Below are 24,248 nucleotides of genomic sequence, written 5' to 3' on the forward strand. Positions count from 1 at the left end.
ACCAACATCCGAATTATAGGGGTGCCAGAAGATGAAAGAGAGCAAGATATTGAAAATCTATTTGAAGAAATAATGACAGAAGACTTCCCCTACCTGGTGAAAGAAATAGACTTACAAGTACAGGAAGTGCAGAGAACCCCCCAAAAAAGGAATCCGGAGAGGGTCACACCAAGACACATCATAATAAAAATGCCAAGAGCACAAGACAACGAGAGAATCTTAAAAGCAGCAAGAGAAAGAAACTCAGTTACGTACAAGGGAATACCCATATGACTGTCAGCTGAACTCTCAACAGAAACTTTGCAAGCCAGAAGGGAGTGGCAAGAAATATTCAAAGTGATGAATACCAAGAACCTACATCCAAGATTGCTTTATCCAGAAAAGCTATCATTCAGAATTGAAGGTCAGATAAAGAGTTTCACAGATAAGGAAAAGCTAAAGGAGTTCATCACCACCAAACCAGGATTATATGAAATGCTGAAAGGGATCCTTGAAGAAGAGGAAGAACAAGAAAAAGGTAAAGATACAAATTAGGAACAACAACTACCCATCTATCAACAAGTGAATCTAAGAATCAAGTGAATAAATAATCTGATGAACAGAATGAACTGGTGATTATAACAGATTAAGGGACATAGAAAGGAAATGGACTGACTATACTTGGGGGGGAAAGGGGTGTGGGAGATGCGGGAAGAGACTGGACAAAAATCGTGCACCTATGGATGAGGACAGTGAGTGGGGAGTGAGGGCAGAGGGTGGGGTGGGAACTGGGAGGAGGGGAGTTTTGGGGGGAAAAAGAGGAACAAATGTAATAATCTGAACAATAAAGATTTAATTAAAAAGAAAAACAATCAAATTTACCTTTTACAAAACAAATTCAACATCTCCAAAGCAAATTCACCTGTTCCACTTCTGACCCTGATCCCGTCCCATCACCCTAAAATCCTAACACCACCCGTGCCCTAGACCCATCCCCAGGCTTTACCTATGACCCTTGACCGAGCTCAAATTTATATTTTAATAGTGAATAGCATCCGTAGCTGGTGTGGATCACTGGTTAAACCATTGGCTTTCCGGGCATAGACTCCCCACTCTCTAGTTAAAAACAACACAAACACACATATTAGGCAGGGAGGATGAGTCACCTTAAAGGGCACCTCAATGCAGCAGTCTCCGGGGCCTCCCTTCGCAGGGCTGGGGCGGGAAAAGGTGCAGAATAAAGAGCCATGACTTCAGTACATCCAGGGCGGGAATCATTGCCGCCCTGGCCAGGCTCTCTGATTTTGCTGTTGTTTTCAGGGTGGAATCTAGGGTGGACTTCAAAGTGCTTTTGCTGGAATGTCAGCACCATGGACAGAGGCACAGGGTGTAATTCCATGTAAGACCACAGGAGGGCAGGAGAGGATCACTTTTGAGCAGGAATTGGCAGACTGGGCATGAAAGCCAGGACCCTTTGGGGTACAGGCACTGTTCTAACCACTGAGAAAAAGCTGCCAGGCCGAACTCTGGCTCCAGGAGGTGCACCGCACACAGGGCGCATGGTCAGTGTGCTTGTGTCTGGCCACTGCCACCCCCAGGGCAGCTCTTGTTCCCACAACATCACCATCAGCTCAGGGCAGATGGCGGGGATGTCCCCCGCGACCCTGCGTGTAACACAAGACACGAGGGACAGTATCTGTGATGCTTGGGTCCCCCCACCCGTGCTGTGCGATGCTGGTTGGAGACCGACAGCCACAGCGACAGGCAGTGCTCAGCGTGCAGCTAGGTGAGTAAACACAAGGCGTCCAGAGCATGAAACTTTAATGTAATTGAACAGAACATGTGGCAAACATAGCGGATTACAGCCTTGGACTGAAAGGCACCCACCACCCTGCTGAGACACCCCACGCCACTTGGAGAGGCACCACAGGCACAGAATTGACAGCACACTTCCACATCCCACTCACCACGTTAGCTGGGGGGAGTCTGGCCTGGCGCAGGGCGGGCAGGAGGGTGACCGGCAGCGGAACAGTCTACTGCCCACAAGTGCTCACGGGTGGCCCTAACGTCTGCCGTGGCCTGAGTGGAACACACCCCTTGGACTTGGGATCCACAAACATTTCTCAAACGCTTCCTCCAACATCGGGAGCTGCCAAACAACTGCATAAACACGGCGTGGACCAGGGACGCACACACCTCCCAGCAGAGCCCCCAGGGAACACGGGAACCTCTTTTCATCAGGATGAGGTTCTGTAACTTGTACTGAACGGTCGAATGTCCACACCTGTCTTCCCTGGGATGCTGGCTTGGCTCCTGGGGGCAGCTCAGCCACTGTTGTCCCCCGAAAGCTCAAGGATCAACCTGGTCACCCAGAAGTCATCGCTGGAGGCCTGGCAGTCAGACCACCGCACCTGGAATGCCAACACAGCATCACACATGCAGGCTCCCTCTGCCCGGCTCCCCCAAGCTCATCATGGCCGACTTGTTCAGTCTGAAGGCAGGAGTGAATCCAGGAGTGAGGAAGGAACCCACTTCCTCCTAGGAAAGCCTCACCTGGTTGGACGGCAGGGCCTCGCTCAGCTCCCCAGCAGGCACAGGCCCGGGAAAGGTCGACGGGGTAGGAGCCAGCTCCGGGAGGCTGTAGAAGGGGCCACATCAGAACAGGGCTGGGCTCCAGTGGGCACCAAGCAACACCTTCCACCCCGTGGGGAACATGCCTGAGAGTGTCTGCGCACCAGGAGCTCCCCGTGTGCCAGACCCTCAGACCCATCTCCTCCCTGAGGGACCTCAGGGCACAGCGACCAAAGGGGCCCATGGGACACGACAAGCACATGGCTCGGGGGCGGGGGGGGGGTAGTGCACCAGAGCGGCTCATGGAGGACACGTGCAGCGAGAAGGTCATGCAGAAGGACGGGCTGGGGAGGTGAAGGAGACAGAGCCCTTACACCCAAACCAGAGGAAGCAGAGGGATGGCGGGGACGGTGGCAGTACAGCTGCCACGGAGACCTGACGGCGGGTCCCTAAAGGCAATCGCAAACGTCTGTTCACGACCCCAGGTCACTATGGAGGACGGTCAGGGTTCTCCCACCATCTGAATTGGGACTTCCCCTCCCTCTCGCGTCCCCCTATAATTCTGCCCTCATTGGCACCTGGCCTTCAGCGCCAGATTAGTGAGACCCAATCTCTGGGGGTGCGGTCCTGGGGGTCACTCTCAGAAATTCTCTCTACGGGAAGACCCCCCTCCCCGGTCACATCCCTCTGTCCCTCCTGTGTGCAGGCTCCTGGACCCTTGTCCCGGCCCCACGGCCGCTCCACAGCACCTAGGCTGCCAAGGCCCTTTAAAACTTCACTCTGGAAATAAAACCAGGACCTCCATGCTGCTCAGAAACTCTGACAACCTTTATCTGGGAAGAAGAAAATGCCAGAAAGAGGCTGCTGGGTGCCAGGGCAATCTCAGGGAAGAGGCCTAAAAACCGTCCACAGCACAGATGTCCTGTCCACTCTCGTGTTCCCCGTTCTGTCTGGGAGAAACCCCACCCTACTCCCTTTGGGAGACACAGGCTACGGGACTATTGTGGTTTCCAGATACCTGTAAGCAAAAGACTTCATCGGCACAAGCTCGGCCAATGCTATGAACCAGGTCTCTCAGGCTTACCTCTGGGGCAGGACCAACTCCGGAGCCTGTGGTGGGGGCTGTGTCACCAGGAAGCAGCCTGCCTGGCTGATGCTGGTGCCCGGACCCTCCTCCAGGAATGTGCTCTGGGGGTGGCTGCCGGGCTGGTCAGGGAGCCCTGCATTAAGGAAAGGCCACAGTTCACTGCAGGGAGGAAGGGCCAAGCTCACACACAGCACAACCAAGACCTGCAGGACAGGAGTGTCCAGCTGCCTGGCCACAGCCCGCAGCCTCCCTCCCTGAAGGACGACTGGCCACAACTGTTCATTTCAGCGGTGCTTTTGGGCTTCCAGAGGACACAACGAAGCCAATTCTCCCTGTCTGACTGTCCCCCCACCCAAGACTCAGCCTCCGAATCTGCCCACCCACAGCCATGGGAGGTCGGGACATTGTCACTTCACCTTTGGCTTCACTGAGGTCCAAGGTGCCACAACGTTACCTTTCTCCACTTACATTGTTTCACAGAATATTTCCCTCTCTCTCTCCCCCTCCCCCCTCTCTCTCTATATCTATACATTTCCAATTAATCTTAGAGAGGAAGGGAGAGGGAGAGAAACACCAGTGATGAAAGAATCATTGGCAAGCAGCATCCTGCACCCACCACACTGGGGATCAAGTCCGAAAACCAGGCATGTGCCCTGACCGGGAATCCTACCATGACCTCCTGGTTCATAGGTGGATGCTCAAACACGGAGCCCGGCCGGACCGGCAGAAAATTGGTCACACTTAAAGACAAGCCCCTGTGGCCCTGGCTGGTGTGGCTCAGTGGACAGAGTGTCAGACTGTGGCCTGAAAGGTCCAGGGTTTGATTCCGGTCAAGGGCACATGCCCAGGTTGCGGTCTCAGAAGCTCGGCCCTGTGCTGTAGCAGCAGGTGCTGGCAGGCAGGCAAGTGCACAGAGTGGGGAGTGCAGGACTGGCAGCTGCTTCGTTTCCTTTTTGCTCTTTCCTCGCATCTTATTTTGTTTCACGTGCACGTTTCATTTTGACAAATGAAACAAATAAGAACTATAACCTGGGATGTTTGTCGCAAGAGCCTCTTTGAGGCTCACTGGTTCTGGGTCTAATCAAGCAGAGGGTTCAGGTGGAAGCCCTGGCCCTTCCCATACCTCCCTGCCCCCCAGAGATGCCCGTAGCTGCAGCCTCTGGTGCAGAAACTCATGGTCCCAGTGGAGTGGACTCACCTGTGGAGCTGGGCTCGGCGACTGTGGAAATGGACACCGACATAGATGCGTCCGAAGGAGGCATCCAGAAGTGCAGCCCGTGATTGTGCACCAGCTGTCCAGGCTGAACGGAAGCGTCACTGGAGGACGCCGGTGTGAGGGACACCAGCCAGGGCTCGGGCGCAGCTGAAGGGTCCAGCAAGTCGCTGCGGGCAGCCAGCCCAGTGAAGCCAGGGTCAGGGTAGACGGCGGGAACAGTGGATAGGTCCCGACCAGGCCCCTCCGGATACATCTCGCCGCCCTGCAGAGAGCTGGGAAGCCCCACGAACACTGTCCCTTGGTGGACGGAGGCTCGCTCCGGCCAGGACAGTCACTGATGGCATGGGGCCCACCATTCCCCAATCCTGCTGCCTTCACTGCTCTCCTGTGCCTGCAAACGCTCTACAGACACTTAGAAGAAAGTATGATACCTGGAAACCCAAGATACACTCGCAGTTCCTTCAAAGGCCTCAGGGCAGCACTCTCCAAGCACTGAGAGCTGGACGTGGCTAGGGAGGGCCTAGCAGGCGACTGAATAGACGATGGTTGGTCTCAAAGGAACACGAAGCAGCAGTGGATAATCATGAGAGAATAAATAATCCACAAATGCTCACCGTGTCTCAGATGGTGCTCCCGGGCCTCTGTCAACAACCCTCACCCCAGGAACCGTGGCAACAACCACAGGCAGGTCCTGCAAGTCCCCACTTCACAGGTGAAAAAAGCGAGGCAGGGAGGTCACAGCACCCGCCTAGAGACACACAGCCGGTGCTGTCACCGGACATCAGGTGCCAGGCCAGGCACTACCGTGTACAGCAGGAACCCGGCAGTGCTGGCCCTGATCAACCCAATGAAACAAACCACACCAATCACCAGAAGCAACCAAACCACAACAGCTGGGTGTGCCTGCAGGCGATAGGTTTGCGTATTTTTCTTTCTGTGTCTGTTTTCCCTTCTCCATCACGCGCAGGACGCCAGGCTGTGAGTCAGTCACGGGGAACACGTGCAGGGTCCCTGACCGGGGCTCCCGGCAAGGGCGCCCGCACTCCTGTGGCCACAGCCCTCCCAGACCTGGTCCCAGCGGGCCCAGCACGCCCATGCCCATTCCCCCTGGTATCCTGCTGACGGTGGGGAAGCTGAACAAGGAGAACAGACCGTGGGATGACAGTACCTGGGAGTCAGTGATTCGGGCATTGTCCCGTCTCCAGAAACGTCCAAGGCCAGGGCCGGAGGCTGCCAAACCCCTGGAGTGGTCACCGGGGTTCGAGCCAGCCCACTCTCCTCATCTCCTGTTGAAAGCCAGTTGGACGGGAGGGAGGCTGGATGGACCTTAAGTTCCAGCCTCCGTCCCAGCAGCCACAGGAGCCCTGCTGTGGGGAAAGGTGTGACCACCGAGTCCTTCCAACAGTCTGTGTCCCGTGATGCACCTTTACTCTGAGCAACAATCCCTAACCAGACACCCTGCTCCCCAAACCTACGCACTTGGCCCGGGCCAAGTGGCCTCCACACACGAAGGCAGCCGCAGCCCCATCTGACCCTCAGCCTCACTGTTCTTGCTCCTCAGGGTGAGTGTGCAGGTCAGGATTAGGGTTAGGCCTGGCCCTGGACACGGTGCGGTGACCGGGCAGCTGAGGTCAGCTCCCGGCATGGGGACCTTTGGGCCACTCACCTGCCCACTGAGGTGGGTGCCCACCCACGAAGCCGGGGTGGCGGTGGCCTGAGGGCTGCGGCTCCAAACACTGGAGCCTCGGCCATTGGCGAAGGCGGTACTTGTAAAACCAGTTGTTGACCTGCACCACGGTGAGGCTGGTCTCTGCAGCCAGGGCCTCCTGCGGAGACATGGGATCTGAGCCCAGCAGCAGGGTGCATGGGGGAAGGGGGTGCACGAAGGTCACCAGAGGCCAGACTGCTGCGCAGCAGGCAGGGGCACCGAGGGCTGCCTGGCCTGACTCTCGGGCTCTCACCTGCTGGGCCCTGCTGGGGCTGCTGCTCACACCCGAGGCGAAGCTGTGCAACTTCTGGCGAACCTCCCTGGGAAAGCTGTGGCTCTTCAGTCCGTCAGGGCAGAGGGAGGGGGGTGGCAGGTTCCTGGGGAGCACAGACAGGGGTGTCACAGCCTCCCTTCTCCTGGCACCGCTCCTGTTAACCCTCCTGTGCCCAGAACACGGTGCCCTGCATGCCTTCTGCTCACCTGCGGTACTTGCAAAACCAGTTTTTGATCTGCAGCATGGTGAGGCTGGTCTCTGCAGCCAGGGCCTCCTGTGGAGACATGGGATCTGAGCCCAGCAGCAGGGTGCACGGGGGAAGGGGGTGCACGAAGGTCACCAGAGGCCAGACTTCTGCGTAGCAGGCAGGGGCACCGAGGGCTGCCTGGCCTGATTCTCAGGCTCTCACCCGCTGGGCCTTGTTGGGCCTGCTGCTGACACCGGAGGCGAAGCTGTGCAACTTCTGGCGAACCTCCCTGGGGTAGCTGCGGCTCTTTAGTCCTTCAGGGTAGAGGGAGGGGGGTGGCCGGTTCCTGGGGAGCACAGACAGGGGGTGTCACAGCCTCCCTTCTCCTGGCACCGCTCCTGTTAAACCTCCTGTGCCCAGAACACGGTGCCCTGCACGCCCTCTGCTCACAGGCCACTCCTCCCACTTCCTATGCTGCCAGGTCCAAGGGCCCCGTCTCCTGAGGGGTGAGGGCCCCCCGGCCCCACTTGCAGGTTGCACCAGGGCTTCCAGGACATGCAGCGAGATGCCAGGCCTGACAAATGCCAAGAACTGGGGAAGCTACATGGTGAGGATGCTGAGATTGGTTATGCTTGATCGTTGTGAAAATCTGAGTTATTTTAAAAGAGAACAGTGGCATCTAAACAAATAGCACCCGTGTATACAAAACTTAAAGTCCAAACACCAACTGAACAAATACCCTGGATGTCAAAAAGGCATCCCACTCACCCAAATCCCAAGTGGAGCTTGTCCCCAGCCCTCCCCACATCCCCCCAGCCCCCGTCCTACACACATGGTGAGGAGCCACCACATTCCAGCCGCTAGGCCAAGAGCACTGAGTCCAGCTTGAATCTTTCTTTTGCTCTTCTAAGACATACAAGCCATTGGCAAATCCTCCAAATTCTATTTTCAAAAAAATGTATTTTTATTGATTTCAGAGAGGAAGGGAGAGGGAGAGGGAAACATCAATGATGAAAGAGAATCATGGATCGGCTGCCTCCTGCACACCCTCCACGGGGGATTGAATCCGAAACCTGGGCATGTGCCCTTGCCGGGAATCGAACCTGGGACCCTTCAGTCAGCAGGCCGGCGCTTTTTCCACCGAGCCAACGCAGCTAGGGAGGGCCAAACGCTATCTTAACACAACCCTTTCTTCAGCCACTGCCAGAGACTCAGAACCTCCGGCTCCTGCTCCTGCACTGGCCTCTGCTGTAACTCCCCTGCCCCCTCCTTGTGCCCCTGGGGACCGCCATCCACTTGCTCGGGTCTCTCCTCCAAGGACTGGACGGGCCCGCACTCAGCCTTCCCCACAGCAAGAACAATGGGTCCCAGCCCCCTTCGGAGAACCTTCTGTCTCCCCTTCCTCACTCTGAATCATGGGATGTACAGTGTTGCCCTGACTACTGTCTATCCTCTACCCAAGGTCAGCTCTGGAGAACAAAGCCCAGTTTCTGGCCTCAGAACCTCCAATAGCACCACAACGAGAGCCTCTTCACAGACAATGCTGGTCCCAAACCATTTCCCGTGCTGAGCTGCACTCTGGCCGCTCCCAGCACCTACAGGGAGGGACACCCTGCAGCCTGGAAGACACCAAGGTTGAGTGAATGTCGGGTCTGAGGACATAGCTCACTCTCTGCAGCAGCATGAAAACATTCTCTCTGGTCAGAAAGGAATGGGTCTCTTCTGGACACGAACCAGGACCTGGAGCTGAGGAGTCCTGCACCTGGGCAGTCGGGAGCTCAGGGAGACCCGGGGGACTGCAGACCAGCGGGGACACCCATGACCAGGATCAAAGCTGTCCCGTCTCTGTGTCTGGCCTGGAACCTGGCTTTGCCTCCGACTCCTCCACCCTGTGCTCATCCAGGAACCGGCCGCCCCTCCCTCTGCACAAATACAGCTCAGCCACATACCTCCTCCTGCAGCGGTACTTCTGTTCTGTGGTCAGCGTGGCCACGCCCAGCCTCTTCTTGACCAAATGGTAGTGAATGTCATTCCAGAGCTGCACCAGCTCCTCATTGCCTCCTGGAACACAGCATCGCTGCGGAGAAGAGCCTGCTGAGACCTGGCCACCTCACCCACCTGAGCACGGCCATCGCCCAGACCTGACCCCTGGGAAGAGCTGTTCACTGATGTGCCAAGCAGCAGGGCATGGCCAGATGGCCAGCACTCCAGTCCACCCCAGGTGCACGCGGTGTCCTGGAGGCCCACCTGGCCACCCATTCACACCAGCACGTCAACCCTTCCACAAAGCACACAGGTGGGGACAGCCGTCAGTCACTCCTCAGAGGTGAGGAGCCTCAGGAAAGGGCAGGTAGGCGACTGGCTAGCGGCCACACAGGAGGCAGAGCTGTTGTCATTGACGGCCACATTGTCTTTTTAAGGCTCCAAAGCTCGACCCCTGTCTTGTGTGAAAAGCTTTTTCTCCCACCAGCAGGGAAGTGGAGTGAAGCCCAGGGTGACCCGTTCCAATGACCACACTTTGAAGATGGCCAGGACGTCTGGCCCTGGCATCCCCTAGGCCAGTGATGGCGGACCTTCTGAGCTCGGCGTGTCAGCATTTTGAAAACCCCTAACTTAACTCTGTTGCCGTGTCACATGTAGACATTTTTTTATATTTGCAACCATAGTAAAACAAAGACTTAAATTGCTTATATTTATTTTATATATTTCAATGCCATTTAACAAAGAAAAATCAACCAAAAAAATGTCTTTGCGTGTCGTAGGTTCGCGATCACTGCCCGAGACACCAGTCGGTGTGGGTTTCTCGCCTTTAACTCCACGTTCCCAGCGCCATCTTGGCGAGGGAGGTGCAGATCATCAGAAAGAGCCCACGTGGCTGGGCTGGGACTTGCAGTCTCTGCCAGGATCAGCCATCAGCCTCAGGCACAACAGTCAGGAAGCCATGGACCCTCCCTGCCTGCAGGACCAGCCTGGGCCTGAAACATGTGGTGGCTACAGCATTAGCTCTCAGGTCTCAGCCTCTTCAGAGCATGTCTAAGCCATCCTGACGGAATCTGATCCCTCTCCTGGGAGTCTGTCCGCACTGGTGTCACCCTACATTTCATCGCTGATGCCTTCACGGCAGTTATCACACCTCTAACTGTGGGTGCCCTTTGTTTCTGTACGTCACCCATTTATTTGCACAGATTTAAACACTGGAGCCCTCCTATGTCCCAGGGTTATTCTGGGTGTCATTGCTCTTGCAATGAGAACAGGGCGCGGCCCCTCCCTCCTGGGCCCACGTGTGGCCAGGGGAGACAGAGGAATTGCAAATGGACTCTAATTACGACCCGAGGGCGGAATCCAAGGACAGAATGCGGGGTTGCACTTGAGGATACAGGATCACTACCCAGACAGGTGGCACTGACAGCAGAAACCTGAAAGGTGGGAAGGCACCAACCTCTAGCTGAGGGAATGACATGTGCGTAGGTCCTGAGTCAAAGAAATGTTGCGGAAATTCTAAGAACGGCTAGGAAGCCAGCATGGGCCACACGGAGGAAGGGGGAGTGTGGGTCCAGGCCTGGAGAGCAGGCAGGCTCAGGCCCAAAGCCCTGGTGCACACATGGTCCCACCTGCAGTCCTACAACTTCCTCCAGCTGCTGCATGAAGGCAGAGGCGGGAGGAGGACACCTCTTGGCTTGGAGGGTGGGGGTGGGAATACAAGGAACTTGGAAGAAGTGACTATCTTTACGGTAAGTATGTGCTGAAACAGGGAAACACGGGCCCTCAAATCCATGACTGAAGCCCCCTGAGCTGTCTGTATTTTGGAATTCAAAATTTCTCTGATTTTATGAACTAACACAGGCACACACTATAGAGTATGTGCCACCCCATATAGTCTGGGGCAGGCAGCATACCACAGTCAAACATGCCAATATGTAGGCAGCCAAATGTACCACTGTCCACGAGGTGGGTAAGTAACGACCGTCAATTCCTTCACGTCAGTGCAAGCCACGTTTTCATGGAGGATGAGCTGAGGCGCCCAGTGCCCCCAGAGGAGTGGCACAGATGCCTATGGTTTCCGCGTTTTCAAGAGTGAGCCTTTGTTTGGCTCAGGGACAGAGGTCCTGGGTCTGCTTGACTGCTGGCTACATGACTGGGAGCCAGCACTCCAACCTGGGACCCCCACTCAGTGAGGATTTCATCAATGGACCACTTTTCTCAGATGATCAAACTGCTCAGATATTGGTAAAGTGAGAGGGGACCATCCTGCCTTGTTTACAGAACCTCTCTCCAGGCTGTGGCTGGCTGTGGACTTTCCATCCCGCTCAGGATGCTAGTGGCTGCCGCCCCTCTCTCAGCACCTCCCCCCACAAGACCAGTCCTACCTCCAACAGGTGGCAGGCGGCCTTGTGCTGCTCCTGCTTGGCCAGAGCGCGGGCACACACCAGCACCACGTCCTTGTTGCTCAGGAAGTACAGGCGGAGCTGGCTCTCCAGCACAGCCGTGACCAAGGGCTGTGCCTGGGTGAGGTCGTCCTGCAGGTCCCGGCACAGCCTACCCGCGAGGCTCACCAGCTCCTCCACAGATGGGCTGGCACCTCCACTGTCCCGCAGCAGCTTCAGGAAACTCTGCATCCTGGGCTGGGTTGCGTCCCTCTGCAAACAAGGTGGCAGGCATCACAAAAGCCAGCTCTAACCATGGGCTGATTGGACATGAATCCTCAGACCAACTCTGAGAGGCCCCTCCCACTCGGGCACTGGTGAGGTGGCAACAGTGAGGTTACCTGAGGAAGAGGAGGAACCAGGCCCCATGGCACTGCCTTTCAGTCCCTCCGAATCCGTCTAGCCCAGCTGTGCACCCGGCTGAGCCGGGTGCTGTCACTCACCCCTCTGCACCTTTCACCTGCCCCCAGGTGCCCCACTCTGTTTGCACCTGGCCTTCTATATGTGTCTCACTCCTCCTCTGGGCTCGGTGGGTCAGTGACCATGTGTTTGGGGGCCATCAGGTTTCCCCAGCATCTCCCAGCCGTGAGGAGGTGCCCTGGGACAGGGGCTGGGCAGACACCATTTCCATTCATGTAAGAGGGGCCATGGGGCCTGCGGGAACAGGTCTAGTACCATCCGGTTCTAACAATTGTGATTTTGGGGAAAAAACCCAAAACCTCAAACTCATCATTTGGAAAACACTAGGAGTTAAAGGTTGCGCTAGTCACAGACAGACACTGAAGAAAGTAAGAAGAGGTGGACCCGGGCAGGTCTCATGAGCCACTATACTGCGGGCAGTGGCACTGAGGACACAGGCCGAGGCACTGAGCCGGCCCCACCAGGCTGGCTTCAGTTTCCGAGCAAAGAGCACTGATCCACTGCACCCCAAAGCCCACTCTGTGGTGGGTCCCCAAACATATAAGCTACAGCAAGCGGACTTGAAGGCTTTGTGAGTTTTTCTTTTTCATACAAATCTATGCACAGAGACGCCTATTTTTACACGCGGAGAATGCTTATCCGGGACCTACAGACATTTCCTGGTGCCAACGCTGGCCCTGCACAGCATCCCATGGAAAAGGGGCCGCCACCCGCTCAGAAGGCTCCACCCGACCCGTGGACGTTCAGGCAACTTGCTAGTGGCTGCTTTTCAGAGAGAAGGCGGGACTCCCAAGGCTGTGCCGGATTAAAAGAGAAAGTACCGTCTTCCTGCGGATCGGACTCCGGGGCCAGTTACCCGGCAGAGCCTTCGGGCAGCTAAGCGTCTAGCAGATGCGGCTGAACTTCCCGCAAGGCCTGCGCTCAGCGCCCCTGGCTCCGCACCCCGCGGGCGCTCCCTCCTCTACGCGCAGGGACCCTGGGGGAGTCGAGGCTCCAGGACATGCACGGGGCGGGGCGGGGAGAGTTCAGCTCAGGACCCGGTTTCGTCCAGAGCCCGCGCCACGGAAAAGAGGCTACGCGCTGGGCTCCTGCGGACACGGCGGGGACGGAGGGACGGAAGGTGGCTGTCGGGCGCCCTGACCCCTTCACTCTCCAGGTGGTGGCCTAGGCCCAGTACCTTTCCCGGTGATGTTCCCCGTGGAGGCCAGGACCGCTGCTCTGACGGGTGCATATGTTTGGCGGGGCCGCTGGGAAACCCCCCGCCCCCCACCCCCCACCCCCCACCCCCCACCCCCCACCCCCCACCCCCCACCCCCCACCCCCCACCCCCCACCCCCCACCCCCCACCCCCCACCCCCCACCCCCCACCCCCCACCGCCGCCACTTCGGTGCTCAGGGCGGTGCCCACGCCCACTTACTCAGTCTGCACCTCCGGGGCGGAAGCGGTCATCCCGGAGCGCAAAAGGTGCACTTGTTACAATGTACGCAGGCGCAGACACTCTGTATGGAAAGGCCTCGGAAGGAAAACAACACGTTTTTCTCAAGTGAAAAACATTTGCTCAAGTGAAAAATATTGAAGCAATACAAGCAGCTGACATGTGTTCTCCAGGTTAGGGACAAATGTGTCCAACTAGCATCAGAGGGCAGTTCTTTCAGCTCTACTTTTTCGTGACTTTTAAGCTTTAGTGTTAAGTGCCGGCAGAGTTAGGATTTATTTTTGGTGAAATAGTACTTTTAGAATTAGGACTCTATTCCTGACAACTTCCTTTGCCCTGGGTATTTCCAGAAAAGGGTACATATTTTCAACTGTCAGGCGTTACATTAGGAGACTGGGTGAGGCAGAATCAGTCTGACCTGTATTTAAGCTGCGTGGACTTTGTTGCAGGTTTAGGTTAGATTTAGTGCACTCCTTTGAACTATTACCAGGGCAGAACGTTTCCTGCAGCAGGGCCTGGGACCTGAACCTGGAGGTGTTTGCGATCCACTTGTGCTCACAGGGAAGCCAACAGCTTTCCGAAAACGTGAGCTCCATCGCCCTGCCTCACAGCCCGAGTGCTTTTCTGGCATCTGAGATCCCTTTGCTTTCCAGTGCTGACGTCGAGCTCCCAGCCCTGTGTGAAGGCCTAGCTCTCCTGAGCCTTCTCCCATGTTTTCTAGTGCAAAGCCCTACGTGCACTGGGGTGGTTTTCATATACGTGAGGGGGTGGGGCAGCAACAGGCAAGGGATGGTGTGCTCTCTGGGTCCTTCACCGGTCTCTCAGCCTAAAAGTACAGATCGCCTCTGTGGGAAACTGATAGACGGTTCAGCCTCCGACTGACCTGCTGGCAAAGTCACAAACAAGTCCCAGCTTAGAGGGCACAGTCCTCTTAGAATAATTGGGCTGGACCTTATCACACTCCCTAGATCTTATCTGGGAAGCTAATGGGCTAAGGAAGTGTAACAAACAAATTAAACTCACAAGAACTGTGTAACTGTGGTAACCACTACCTCACGATGAAAAGCTTGGTGAGCCCTAACCTGTTTGGCTCAGTGGATAGAGCGTCGGCCTGCGGACTGAAGGGTCCCGGGTTCGATTCCGGTCAAGGGCATGTACCTGGGTTGCGGGCACATCCCCAGTAGGAGGTGTGTAGGAGGCAGCTGATCGATGTTTCTCTCTCATCAATATTTCTAACTCTCTGTTCCTCTCTCTTCCTCTCTGTGAAAACTCAGTAAAATATATTTAAAAAATATTTCAAAAGATTCTGCAGTGATTGTATACGATCTAACTGTCCTGCTTGAATTTGTTGTTCAATTAATTGTAATTTGGCTCCTGCTTCAGGAGTCAATTGCCTAGGACTATTGAGGTCTGAGGGTCCTTCTAATGTTTGAAATAGATTAGTTAATTGATAGGTGGGGATTCCAATAGATGGTCGAAGCCAATTTATATCCCCCAACAGTTTCTGAAAATCATTTAAGGTGTTAAGACTATCCCTTCTCATCTGAACTTTCTGAGGTTGAATAATGCTTGCTGAAATTTTCTGTCCTAAATATAACCAGGGCTCCACTTGCTGAATTTTTTCCTCTGATATTTGGAGCCCATACTCTTTAAACAATTTTCTAGCTTCTTGCAACACACTATCTACCTTAGGTTTTTCTTTATGTGCTAATAAAATATCATCCATGTAATGATAACAAATGCCTGTAGCAAACATTTCTCTTAGTATTTGTAAAGGTTGATGAACATAAGCTTGACACATAGTAGGACTATTTAACATACCCTGGGGGAGAACTCGCCATTGATATCTCTGATTAGGTTGGCTGTTATTTAAGGAAGGGACCGTGAAAGCAAATTTGTCACAATCCTGAGATTGTAAAGGGATTGTGTAAAAACAGTCTTTCAAATTAATAATTATTAAATGCCAAATTTTAGGAATTAATGCTGGATTTGGAATTCCAGGCTGTAAATGTCCCATAGGTTCAATGTTTTTCACTTGAGAAAAACGTGTTGTTTTCCTTCCGAGGCCTTTCCATACAGAGTGTCTGCGCCTGCGTACTTTGTAACAAGTTCACCTTCTGCGCTCCGGATGTGCAGACTGAGTAAGTGGGCGTGGGCACCGCCCTGAGCACCGAAGTGGCGGGGGTGGGGCGTGGGGGGCGGGAGGTTTCCCAGCGGCCCGCCAAAAAATGCACCCGTCAGAGCAGCGGTCCTGGCCTCCGCGGGGAACATCACCGGGAAAGGTACTGGGCCTCGGCCACCACCTGGAGAGTGAAGGGGTCAGGGCGCCCGACAGCCACCTTCCGTCCCTCCGTCCCCGCCGTGTCCGCAGGAGCCCAGCGCGTAGCCTCTTTTCCGTGGCGCGGGCTCTGGACGAAACCGGGTCCTGAGCTGAACTCTCCCCGCCCCGCCCCGTGCATGTCCTGGAGCCTCGACTCCCCCAGGGTCCCGGGGCGTAGAGGAGGGAGCGCCCGCAGGGTGCGGAGCCGGGGGCGCTGAGCGCAGGCCTCGCGGGAAGTTCAGCCGCATCTGCTAGACGCTTAGCTGCCCGAAGGCTCTGCCGGGTAACTGGCCCCGGAGTCCGATCCGCAGGAAGACGGTACTTTCTCTTTAATCCGGCACAGCCTTGGGAGTCCCGCCTTCTCTCTGAAAAGCAGCCACTTACAAGGCCGCCTGCCAGCTGTTGGAGGTAGGACTGGTCTTGTGGGGGGAGGTGCTGAGAGAGGGGCGGCAGCCACTAGCATCCTGAGCGGGATGGAAAGTCCACAGCCAGCCACAGCCTGGAGAGAGGTTCTGTAAACAAGGCAGGATGGTCCCCTCTCACTTTGCCAATATCTGAGCAGTTTGATCATCTGAGAAAAGTGGTCCATTGATGAAATCCTCACTGAGTGGGGGTCCCAGGTTGGAGTGCCGGCTGCCAGTCATGTAGCCAGCAGTCAAGCAGACCCAGGACCTCTGTCTCTGAGCCAAAGGGTCGCTCTTGAAAACGCGGAAACCATAGGCATCTGTGCCACTCCTCTGGGGGCACTGGGTGCCTCAGCTCATCCTCCATGAAAACGTGGCTTGCATTGACGTGAAGGAATTGACGGTCGTTACTTACCCACCTCGTGGACAGTGGTACATTTGGCTGCCTACATATTGGCATGTTTGACTGTGGTATGCTGCCTGCCCCAGACTATATGGGGTGGCACATACTCTATAGTGTGTGCCTGTGTTAGTTCATAAAATCAGAGAAATTTTGAATTCCAAAATACAGACAGCTCAGGGGGCTTCAGTCATGGATTTGAGGGCCCGTGTTTCCCTGTTTCAGCACATACTTACCGTAAAGATAGTCACTTCTTCCAAGTTCCTTGTATTCCCACCCCCACCCTCCAAGCCAAGAGGTGTCCTCCTCCCGCCTCTGCCTTCATGCAGCAGCTTGAGGAAGTTGTAGGACTGCAGGTGGGACCATGTGTGCACCAGGGCTTTGGGCCTGAGCCTGCCTGCTCTCCAGGCCTGGACCCACACTCCCCCTTCCTCCGTGTGGCCCATGCTGGCATCCTAGCCGTTCTTAGAATTTCTGCAACATTTCTTTGTCTCAGGACCTACGCACATGTCATTCCCTCAGCTAGAGGTTGGTGCCTTCCCACCTTTCAGGTTTCTGCTGTCAGTGTCACCTGTCTGGGTAGTGACTCTGTATCCTCAAGTGCAACCACGCATTCTGTCCTTGGATTCCGCCCTCGGGTCATAATTAGAGTCCATTTGTGCTTCCCCTGCCTCCCCTGGCCGCACGTGGGCCCAGGAGGGAGGGAGAGCACCCTGTTCTCATTGCAAGAGCGATGACACCCAGCATAAACCCGGGACATAGGAGGGCTCCAGTGTTTAAATCTTTGCAAATAAACGGCTGCTGTACAGAAACAAAGGGCACCCACAGAGCTGTGATAACTGCCGTGAAGGCATCAGCGATGAAATGCAGGGTGACACCAGTGCGGACAGACTCCCAGGGGAGGGATCAGATTCCGTCAGGATGCCTTAGACATGCTCTGAAGAGGTGCTGTGTGGCTGAGACCCGAGAGCTAATGCTGTAGCCACCACATGTTTCAGGCCCAGGCTGGTCCTGCAGGCAGGGAGGGTCTGTGGCTTCCTGACTGTTGTGCCTGAGGCTGATGGCTGATCCTGGCGGAGACTGCAAGTCCCAGCCCAGCCACGTGGGCTCTTTCTGATGATCTGCACCTCCCTCGCCAAGATGGCGTTGGGAACGTGGAGTTAAAGGCGAGAAACGCACACCGACTGGTGTCTCGGGCAGTGATCCCGAACCTACGACACGCGAAGTCATTTTTTTGGTTGATTTTTCTTTGTTAAATGGCATTGAAATATATAAAATAAATATAAGCAATTTAAGTCTTTGTTTTACTGTGGTTGCAAATATAAAAAAATGTCTACATGTGACACGGCACCAGAGTTAAGTTAGGGGTTTTCAAAATGCTGACACGCCGAGCTCAGAAGGTCCGCCATCACTGGCCTAGGGGATGCCAGGGCCAGACGTCCTGGCCATCTTCAAAGTGTGGCCATTGGAACATGTCACCCTGGGCTTCACTCCACTTCCCTGCTGGTGGGAGAAAAAGCTTTTCACACAAGACAGGGGTCGAGCTTTGGAGCCTTAAAAAGACAATGTGGCCGTCAATGACAACAGCTCTGCCTCCTGTGTGGCCGCCAGCCAGTCGCCTACCTGCCCTTTCCTCAGGCTCCTCACCTCTGAGGAGTGACTGACGGCTGTCCCCACCTGTGTGCTTTGTGGAAGGGTTGACGTGCTGGTGTGAATGGCTGGCCAGGCTGGGCCTCCAGGACACCGCGTGCACCTGGGGTGGACTGGAGTGCTGTCCATCTGGCCATGCCCTGCTGCTTGGCACATCAGTGAGCAGCTCTTCCCAGGGGTCAGGTCTGGGCGATGGCCGTGCTCAGGTGGGTGAGGTGGCCAGGTCTCAGCAGGCTCTTCTCCGCAGGGATGCTGGGTGCCAGGAGGCAGTGAGGAGCTGGTGCAGCTCTGGAATGACATTCACTACCATTTGGAGAAGAAGAGGCTGGGCGTGACGACGCTGACCACGGACCAGAAGTACCGCTGCAGGAGGAGGTACGTGGCTGAGCTGTATTTGTGCAGAGGGAGGGGCGGCCGGTTCCTGGATGAGCACTGGGTGGAGGAGACGGAGGCAAAGCCAGGTTCCAGGCCAGACACAGAGACGGGACAGCTTTGATCCTGGTCATGGGTGTCCCCGCTGGTCTGCAGGCCCCCAGGTCTCCCTGAGCTCCCGACAGCCCAGGTGCAGGACTCCTCAGCTCCAGGTCCTGTTTCGTGTCCAGAAGAGACCCATTCCTTTCTGACCAGAGAGAATGTTTTCATGCTGCTGCAGAGAGTGAGCTATGTCCTCAGACCCGACATTCACTCAACCTCGGTGTCTTCCAGGCTGCAGGGTGTCCCTCCCTGTAGGTGCTGGGAGCGGCCAGAGTGCAGCTCAGCACGGGAAATGGTTTGGGACCAGCAGTGTCTGTGAAGAGGCTCTCGTTGTGGTGCTATTGGAGGTGCTGAGGCCAGAAACTGGGCTTTGTTCTCCAGAGCTGACCTTGGGTAGAGGATAGACAGTAGTCAGGGCAACACTGTACATCCCATGATTCAGAGTGAGGAAGGGGAGACAGAAGGTTCTCCGAAGGGGGCTGGGACCCATTGTTCTTGCTGTGGGGAGGGCTGAGTGCGGGCCCGTCCAGTCCTTGGAGGAGAGACCCGAGCAAGTGGATGGCGGTCCCCAGGGGCACAAGGAGGGGGCAGGGGAGTCACAGCAGAGGCCAGTGCAGGAGCAGGAGCCGGAGGTTCTGAGTCTCTGGCAGTGGCTGAAGAAAGGGTTGTGTTAAGATAGCGTTTGGCCCTCCCTAGCTGCGTTGGCTCGGTGGATAGAGCGCCGGCCTGCTGACTGAAGGGTCCCAGGTTCGATTCCCGGCAAGGGCACATGCCCAGGTTTCGGATTCAATCCCCCGTGGAGGGTGTGCAGGAGGCAGCCGATCCATGATTCTCTTTCATCATTGATGTTTCCCTCTCCCTCTCCCTTCCTCTCTGAAATCAATAAAAATACATTTTTTTGAAAATAGAATTTGGAGGATTTGCCAATGGCTTGTATGTCTTTGAGGAGCAAAAGAAAGATTCCAGCTGGACTCAGTGCTCTTGGCCTAGCGGCTGGAATGTGGTGGCTCCTCACCATGTGTGTAGGACGGGGGCTGGGGGGATGTGGGGAGGGCTGGGGACAAGCTCCACTTGGGATTTGGGTGAGTGGGATGCCTTTTTGACATCCAGGGTATTTGTTCAGTTGGTGTTTGGACTTTAAGTTTTGTATACACGGGTGCTATTTGTTTAGATGCCACTGTTTTCTTTTGAAATAACTCAGATTTTGACAACGATCAAGCATAACCAATCTCAGCATCCTCACCATGTAGCTTCCCCAGTTCTTGGCATTTGTCAGGCCTGGCATCTCGCTGCATGTCCTGGAAGCCCTGGTGCAACCTGCAAGTGGGGCCGGGGAGCCCTCACCCCTCAGGAGACGGGCCCCTGGGACCTGGCAGCATAGGAAGTGGGAGGAGTGGCCTGTGAGCAGAGGGCGTGCAGGGCACCGTGTTCTGGGCACAGGAGGTTTAACAGGAGCGGTGCCAGGAGAAGGCAGGCTGTGACACCCCCTGTCTGTGCTCCCCAGGAACCCGCCACCCCCCTCCCTCTGCCCTGATGGACTGAGGAGCCTCAGATTCCCCTGGGAGGTTGGCCAGATGTTGCAGAACTTCGCCTCCGGTGTGAGCAGCAGGCCCAACAAGGCCCAGCGGGTGAGAGCCCGAGAATCAGGCCAGGCAGCCCTCGGTGCCCCCGCCTGCTGCGCAGCAGTCTGGCCTCTGGTGACCTTCATGACCCCCCTCCCCCGTGCAACCTCCTGCTGGGCTCAGATCCCATGTCTCCGCAGGAGGCCCTGGCTGCAGAGACCAGCCTCACCGTGGCGCAGGTCAACACCTGGTTTGCCAATTACCGCCATCTCCAAAAGCAGAGGCTCCAGCGTTTGGAGGCGCAACCCTCAGGCCACCACCAGCCCGGCTTCGTGGGTGGGCACCCACCTCAGTGGGCAGGTGAGTGGCCCAAAGGTCCCCATGCTGGGAGCTGACCTCAGCTGCCCGGTCACCGCACCGTGTCCAGGGCCAGGCCTAACCCTAATCCTGACCTGCACACTCACCCTGAGGAGCAAGAACAGTGAGGCTGAGGGTCAGATGGGGCTGCGGCTGCCTTCGTGTGTGGAGGCCACTTGGCCCGGGCCAAGTGCGTAGGTTTGGGGAGCAGGGTGTCTAGTTAGGGATTGTTGCTCAGAGTAAAGGTGCATCACGGGACACAGACTATTGGAAGGACTCGGTGGTCACACCTTTCCCCACAGCAGGGCTCCTGTGGCTGCTGGGAAGGAGGCTGGAACTTAAGGTCCATCCAGCCTCCCTCCCGTCCAACTGGCTTTCTACAGGAGATGAGGAGAGTGGGCCGGCTCGAACCCCGGTGACCACTCCAGGGTTTTGGCAGCCTCCGGTCCTGGCCTTGGACGTTTGTGGAGACGGGACAATGCCCGAATCACTGACTCCCAGGTACTGTCATCCCACGGTCTGTTCTCCTTGTTCAGCTTCCCCACCGTCAGCAGGATACCAGGGGGAATGGGCATGGGCGTGCTGGGCCCGCTGGGACCAGGTCTGGGAGGGCTGTGGCCACAGGAGTGCGGGCGCCCTTGCCGGGAGCCCCGGTCAGGGACCCTGCACGTGTTCCCCGTGACTGACTCACAGCCTGCCGTCCTGCGCGTGATGGAGAAGGGGAAACAGACGCAGAAAGAAAAATACGCAAACCTATCGCCTGCAGGCACACCCAGCTGTTGTGGTTTGGTTGCTTCTGGTGATTGGTGTGGTTTGTTTCATTGGGTTGATCAGGGCCAGCACTGCCGGGTTCCTGCTGTACACGGTAGTGCCTGGCCTGGCACCTGATGTCCGGTGACAGCACCGGCTGTGTGTCTCTAGGCGGGTGCTGTGACCTCCCTGCCTCGCTTTTTTCACCTGTGAAGTGGGGACTTGCAGGACCTGCCTGTGGTTGTTGCCACGGTTCCTGGGGTGAGGGTTGTTGACAGAGGCCCGGGAGCACCATCTGAGACACGGTGAGCATTTGTGGATTATTTATTCTCTCATGATTATCCACTGCTGCCTCATGTTCCTTTGAGACCAACCATCGTCTATTCAGTCGCCTGCTAGGCCCTCCCTAGCCACGTCCAGCTCTCAGTGCGTGGAGAGTGCTGCCCTGAGGCCTTTGAAGGAACTGCGAGTGTATCTTGGGTTTCTAGTTATCATACTTTCTTCTAAGTGTCTGTAGAGCGTTTGCAGGCACAGGAGAGCAGTGAAGGCAGCAGGATTGGGGAATGGTGGGCCCCATGCCATCAGTGACTGTCCTGGCCGGAGCGAGCCTCCGTCCACCAAGGGACAGTGTTCGTGGGGCTTCCCAGCTCTGTGCAGGGCGGCGAGATGTATCCGGAGGGGCCTGGTCAGGACCTATCCACTGTCCCCACCGTCTACCCTGACCCTGGCTTCACTGGGCTGGCTGCCCGCAGCGACTTGCTGGACCCTTCAGCTGCGCCCGAGCCCTGGCTGGTGTCCCTCACACCGGCGTCCTCCAGGGACGCTTCTGTTCAGCCAGGACAGCTGGTGCACAGTCACGGGCCGCACTTCTGGATGCCTCCTTCGGACGTTTCTATGTCGGTGCCCATTTCCACTGTCGCCGAGCCCAGCTCCTCAGGTGAGTCCACTCCACTGGGACCACGAGTTTCTGCACCAGAGGCTGCAGCTACGGGCATCTCTGGGGAGCAGGGAGGTATGGGAAGGGCCAGATCTTCCACCTGAACCCTCTGCTTGATTAGACCCAGAACCAGTGAGCCTCAAAGAGGCTCTTGCGACAAACATCCCAGGTTATAGTTCTTATTTGTTTCATTTGTCAAAATGAAACGTGCACGTGAAACAAAATAAGATGCGAGGAAAGAGCAAAAAGGAAACGAAGCAGCTGCCAGTCCTGCACTCCCCACTCTGTGCACTTGCCTGCCTGCCAGCACCTGCTGCTACAGCACAGGGCCGAGCTTCTGAGACCGCAACCTGGGCATGTGCCCTTGACCGGAATCTAACCCTGGACCTTTCAGTCCACAGTCTGACACTCTGTCCACTGAGCCTCACTAGCCAGGGCCACAGGGGCTTGTCTTTAATCGTGACCAATTTTCTGCCGGTCCGGCCGGGCTCTGTGTTTGAGCATCCACCTATGAACTAGGAGGTCACGGTAGGATTCCCGGTCAGGGCACATGCCTGGTTTTCGGACTTGATCCCCAGTGTGGTGGGTGCAGGATGCTGCTTGCCAATGATTCTTTCATCACTGGTGTTTCTCTCCCTCTCCCTTCCTCTCTCAGATTAATTGGAAATGTATAGATATAGAGAGAGAGGGGGGAGGAGGAGAGAGAGAGGGAAATAGTCTGTGAAACAATGTAAGTGGAGAAAGGTAAGGTTGTGGCACCTTGGACCTCAGTGAAGCCAAAGGTGAAGTGACAATGTCCCGACCTCCCATGGCAGTGGGTGGGCAGATTCAGAGGCTGAGTCTTGGGTGGGGGGACAGTCAGACAGGGAGAATTGGCCTTTGTTGTGTCCTCTGGAAGCCCGAAGGCACCGCTGAGATGAACAGTTGTGGCCAGTCCTCCTTCAGGGAGGGAGGCTGCGGGCTGTGGCCAGTCAGCTGGACACTACTGTCCTGCAGGTCTTGGTTGTGCTGTGTGTGAGCTTGGCCCTTCCTCCCTGCAGTGAGCTGTGGCCTTTCCTTCATGCAGGGCTCCCTAACCTGCCGGGCAGCCACCCCCAGAGCACATTCCTGGAGGAGGGTCTGGGCACCAGTGTCAGCCAGGCAGGCTGCTTCCTGGTGACACAGACCCCACCAGGCCCCGGAGTTGGTCCTGCCCCAGAGGTAAGCCTGCAGAGCCCTGGTTCATAGCGTTGGCCTAGTTGTGCCGATGAAGCCTTTTGATTACAGGTTTCTGGAAACCACAATAGTCCCGTAGCCTGCGTCTCCCAAAGGGAAGAGGGTGGGGTTTCTCCCAGACAGAACAGGGAACACGAGAGTGGACAGGACATCTGTGCTGTGGACGGTTTTTAGGCCTCTTCCCTGAGATTGCCCTGGCTCCCAGCAGCCTCTTTCTGGCATTTTCTTCTTCCCAGATAAAGGCTGTCAGAGTCTCAGAGCCGCATGGAGGTCCTGGTTTTATTTCCAGAGTGAAGTTTTAAAGGGCCTTGGCAGCCTAGGTGCTGTGGAGCGGCCGTGGGGCCGGGACAAGGGTCCAGGAGGCTGCACACAGGAGGGACAGAGGGATGTGACCGGGGAGGGGGGTCCTCTGCTAGAGGGAATTTCTGAGAGTGACCCCCAGGACCGCATCCCCAGAGATTGGGTCTCACTAATCTGGCGCTGAAGGCCAGGTGCCAATGAGGGCAGAATTATAGGGGGACGCGAGAGGGAGGGGAAGTCCCAATTCAGATGACTGCCAGGCCTCCAGCGATGACTTCTGGGTGACCAGGTTGATCCTTGAGCTTTCGGGGGACAACAGGGGCTGAGCTGCCCCCGGGAGCCAGGCCAGCATCCCAGGGAAGACAGGTGTGGACATTCGACCGTTCAGTGCAAGTTACAGAACCTCATCCTGATGAAAAGAGGTTCCCGTGTTCCCTGGGGGCTGTGCTGGGAAGTGTGTGCGTCCCTGGTCCACGCCGTGTTTATGCAGTTGTTTGGCAGCTCCCGATGTTGGAGGAAGCGTTTGAGAAATGTTTATGGATCCCAAGTCGAAGGGGTGTGTTCCACTCAGGCCACG

At 56.2% G+C, this 24,248-nt stretch overlaps 1 protein-coding gene and 1 long non-coding RNA gene across 2 annotated transcripts in view; both read right to left on the bottom strand.

Moving 5' to 3' along the window:
- Window positions 1–24,248, bottom strand: part of LOC132222521 (uncharacterized) — a 166,722-nt gene that overhangs the window by 68,054 nt on the left and 74,420 nt on the right. The window lies entirely within an intron of this gene.
- Window positions 1,784–16,872, bottom strand: LOC132222621 (anomalous homeobox protein-like). Its single transcript, XM_059677813.1, has 11 exons — window positions 16,663–16,872; window positions 11,390–11,659; window positions 8,972–9,099; window positions 7,245–7,368; window positions 7,042–7,109; window positions 6,815–6,938; window positions 6,520–6,679; window positions 4,836–5,150; window positions 3,635–3,770; window positions 2,533–2,617; window positions 1,784–2,390 (listed from the first exon to the last, which is right to left on the bottom strand). The coding sequence occupies exons 1-11, from the start codon at window positions 16,870–16,872 to the stop codon at window positions 2,304–2,306; spliced, it is 1,707 nt and encodes a 568-aa protein (XP_059533796.1). The 3' UTR covers window positions 1,784–2,303.

The sequence above is a fragment of the Myotis daubentonii genome, chromosome 20, assembly GCF_963259705.1.
Source record: "Myotis daubentonii chromosome 20, mMyoDau2.1, whole genome shotgun sequence".
In the NCBI taxonomy this organism is placed as follows: domain Eukaryota; kingdom Metazoa; phylum Chordata; class Mammalia; order Chiroptera; family Vespertilionidae; genus Myotis; species Myotis daubentonii.

Excerpts from the sequence above, each read along its gene's own strand:
- LOC132222621 (XM_059677813.1), bottom strand. The coding sequence starts at position 16,872 with ATGGGCCACACGGAGGAAGGGGGAGTGTGGGTCCAGGCCTGGAGAGCA. Across the intron at positions 7,110-7,244 it reads GGCCCAACAAGGCCCAGCGG|GAGGCCCTGGCTGCAGAGAC; the intron begins GTGAGAGCCTGA and ends ATGTCTCCACAG. Across the intron at positions 6,939-7,041 it reads TGGTTTTGCAAGTACCGCAG|GAACCTGCCACCCCCCTCCC; the intron begins GTGAGCAGAAGG and ends TGTGCTCCCCAG.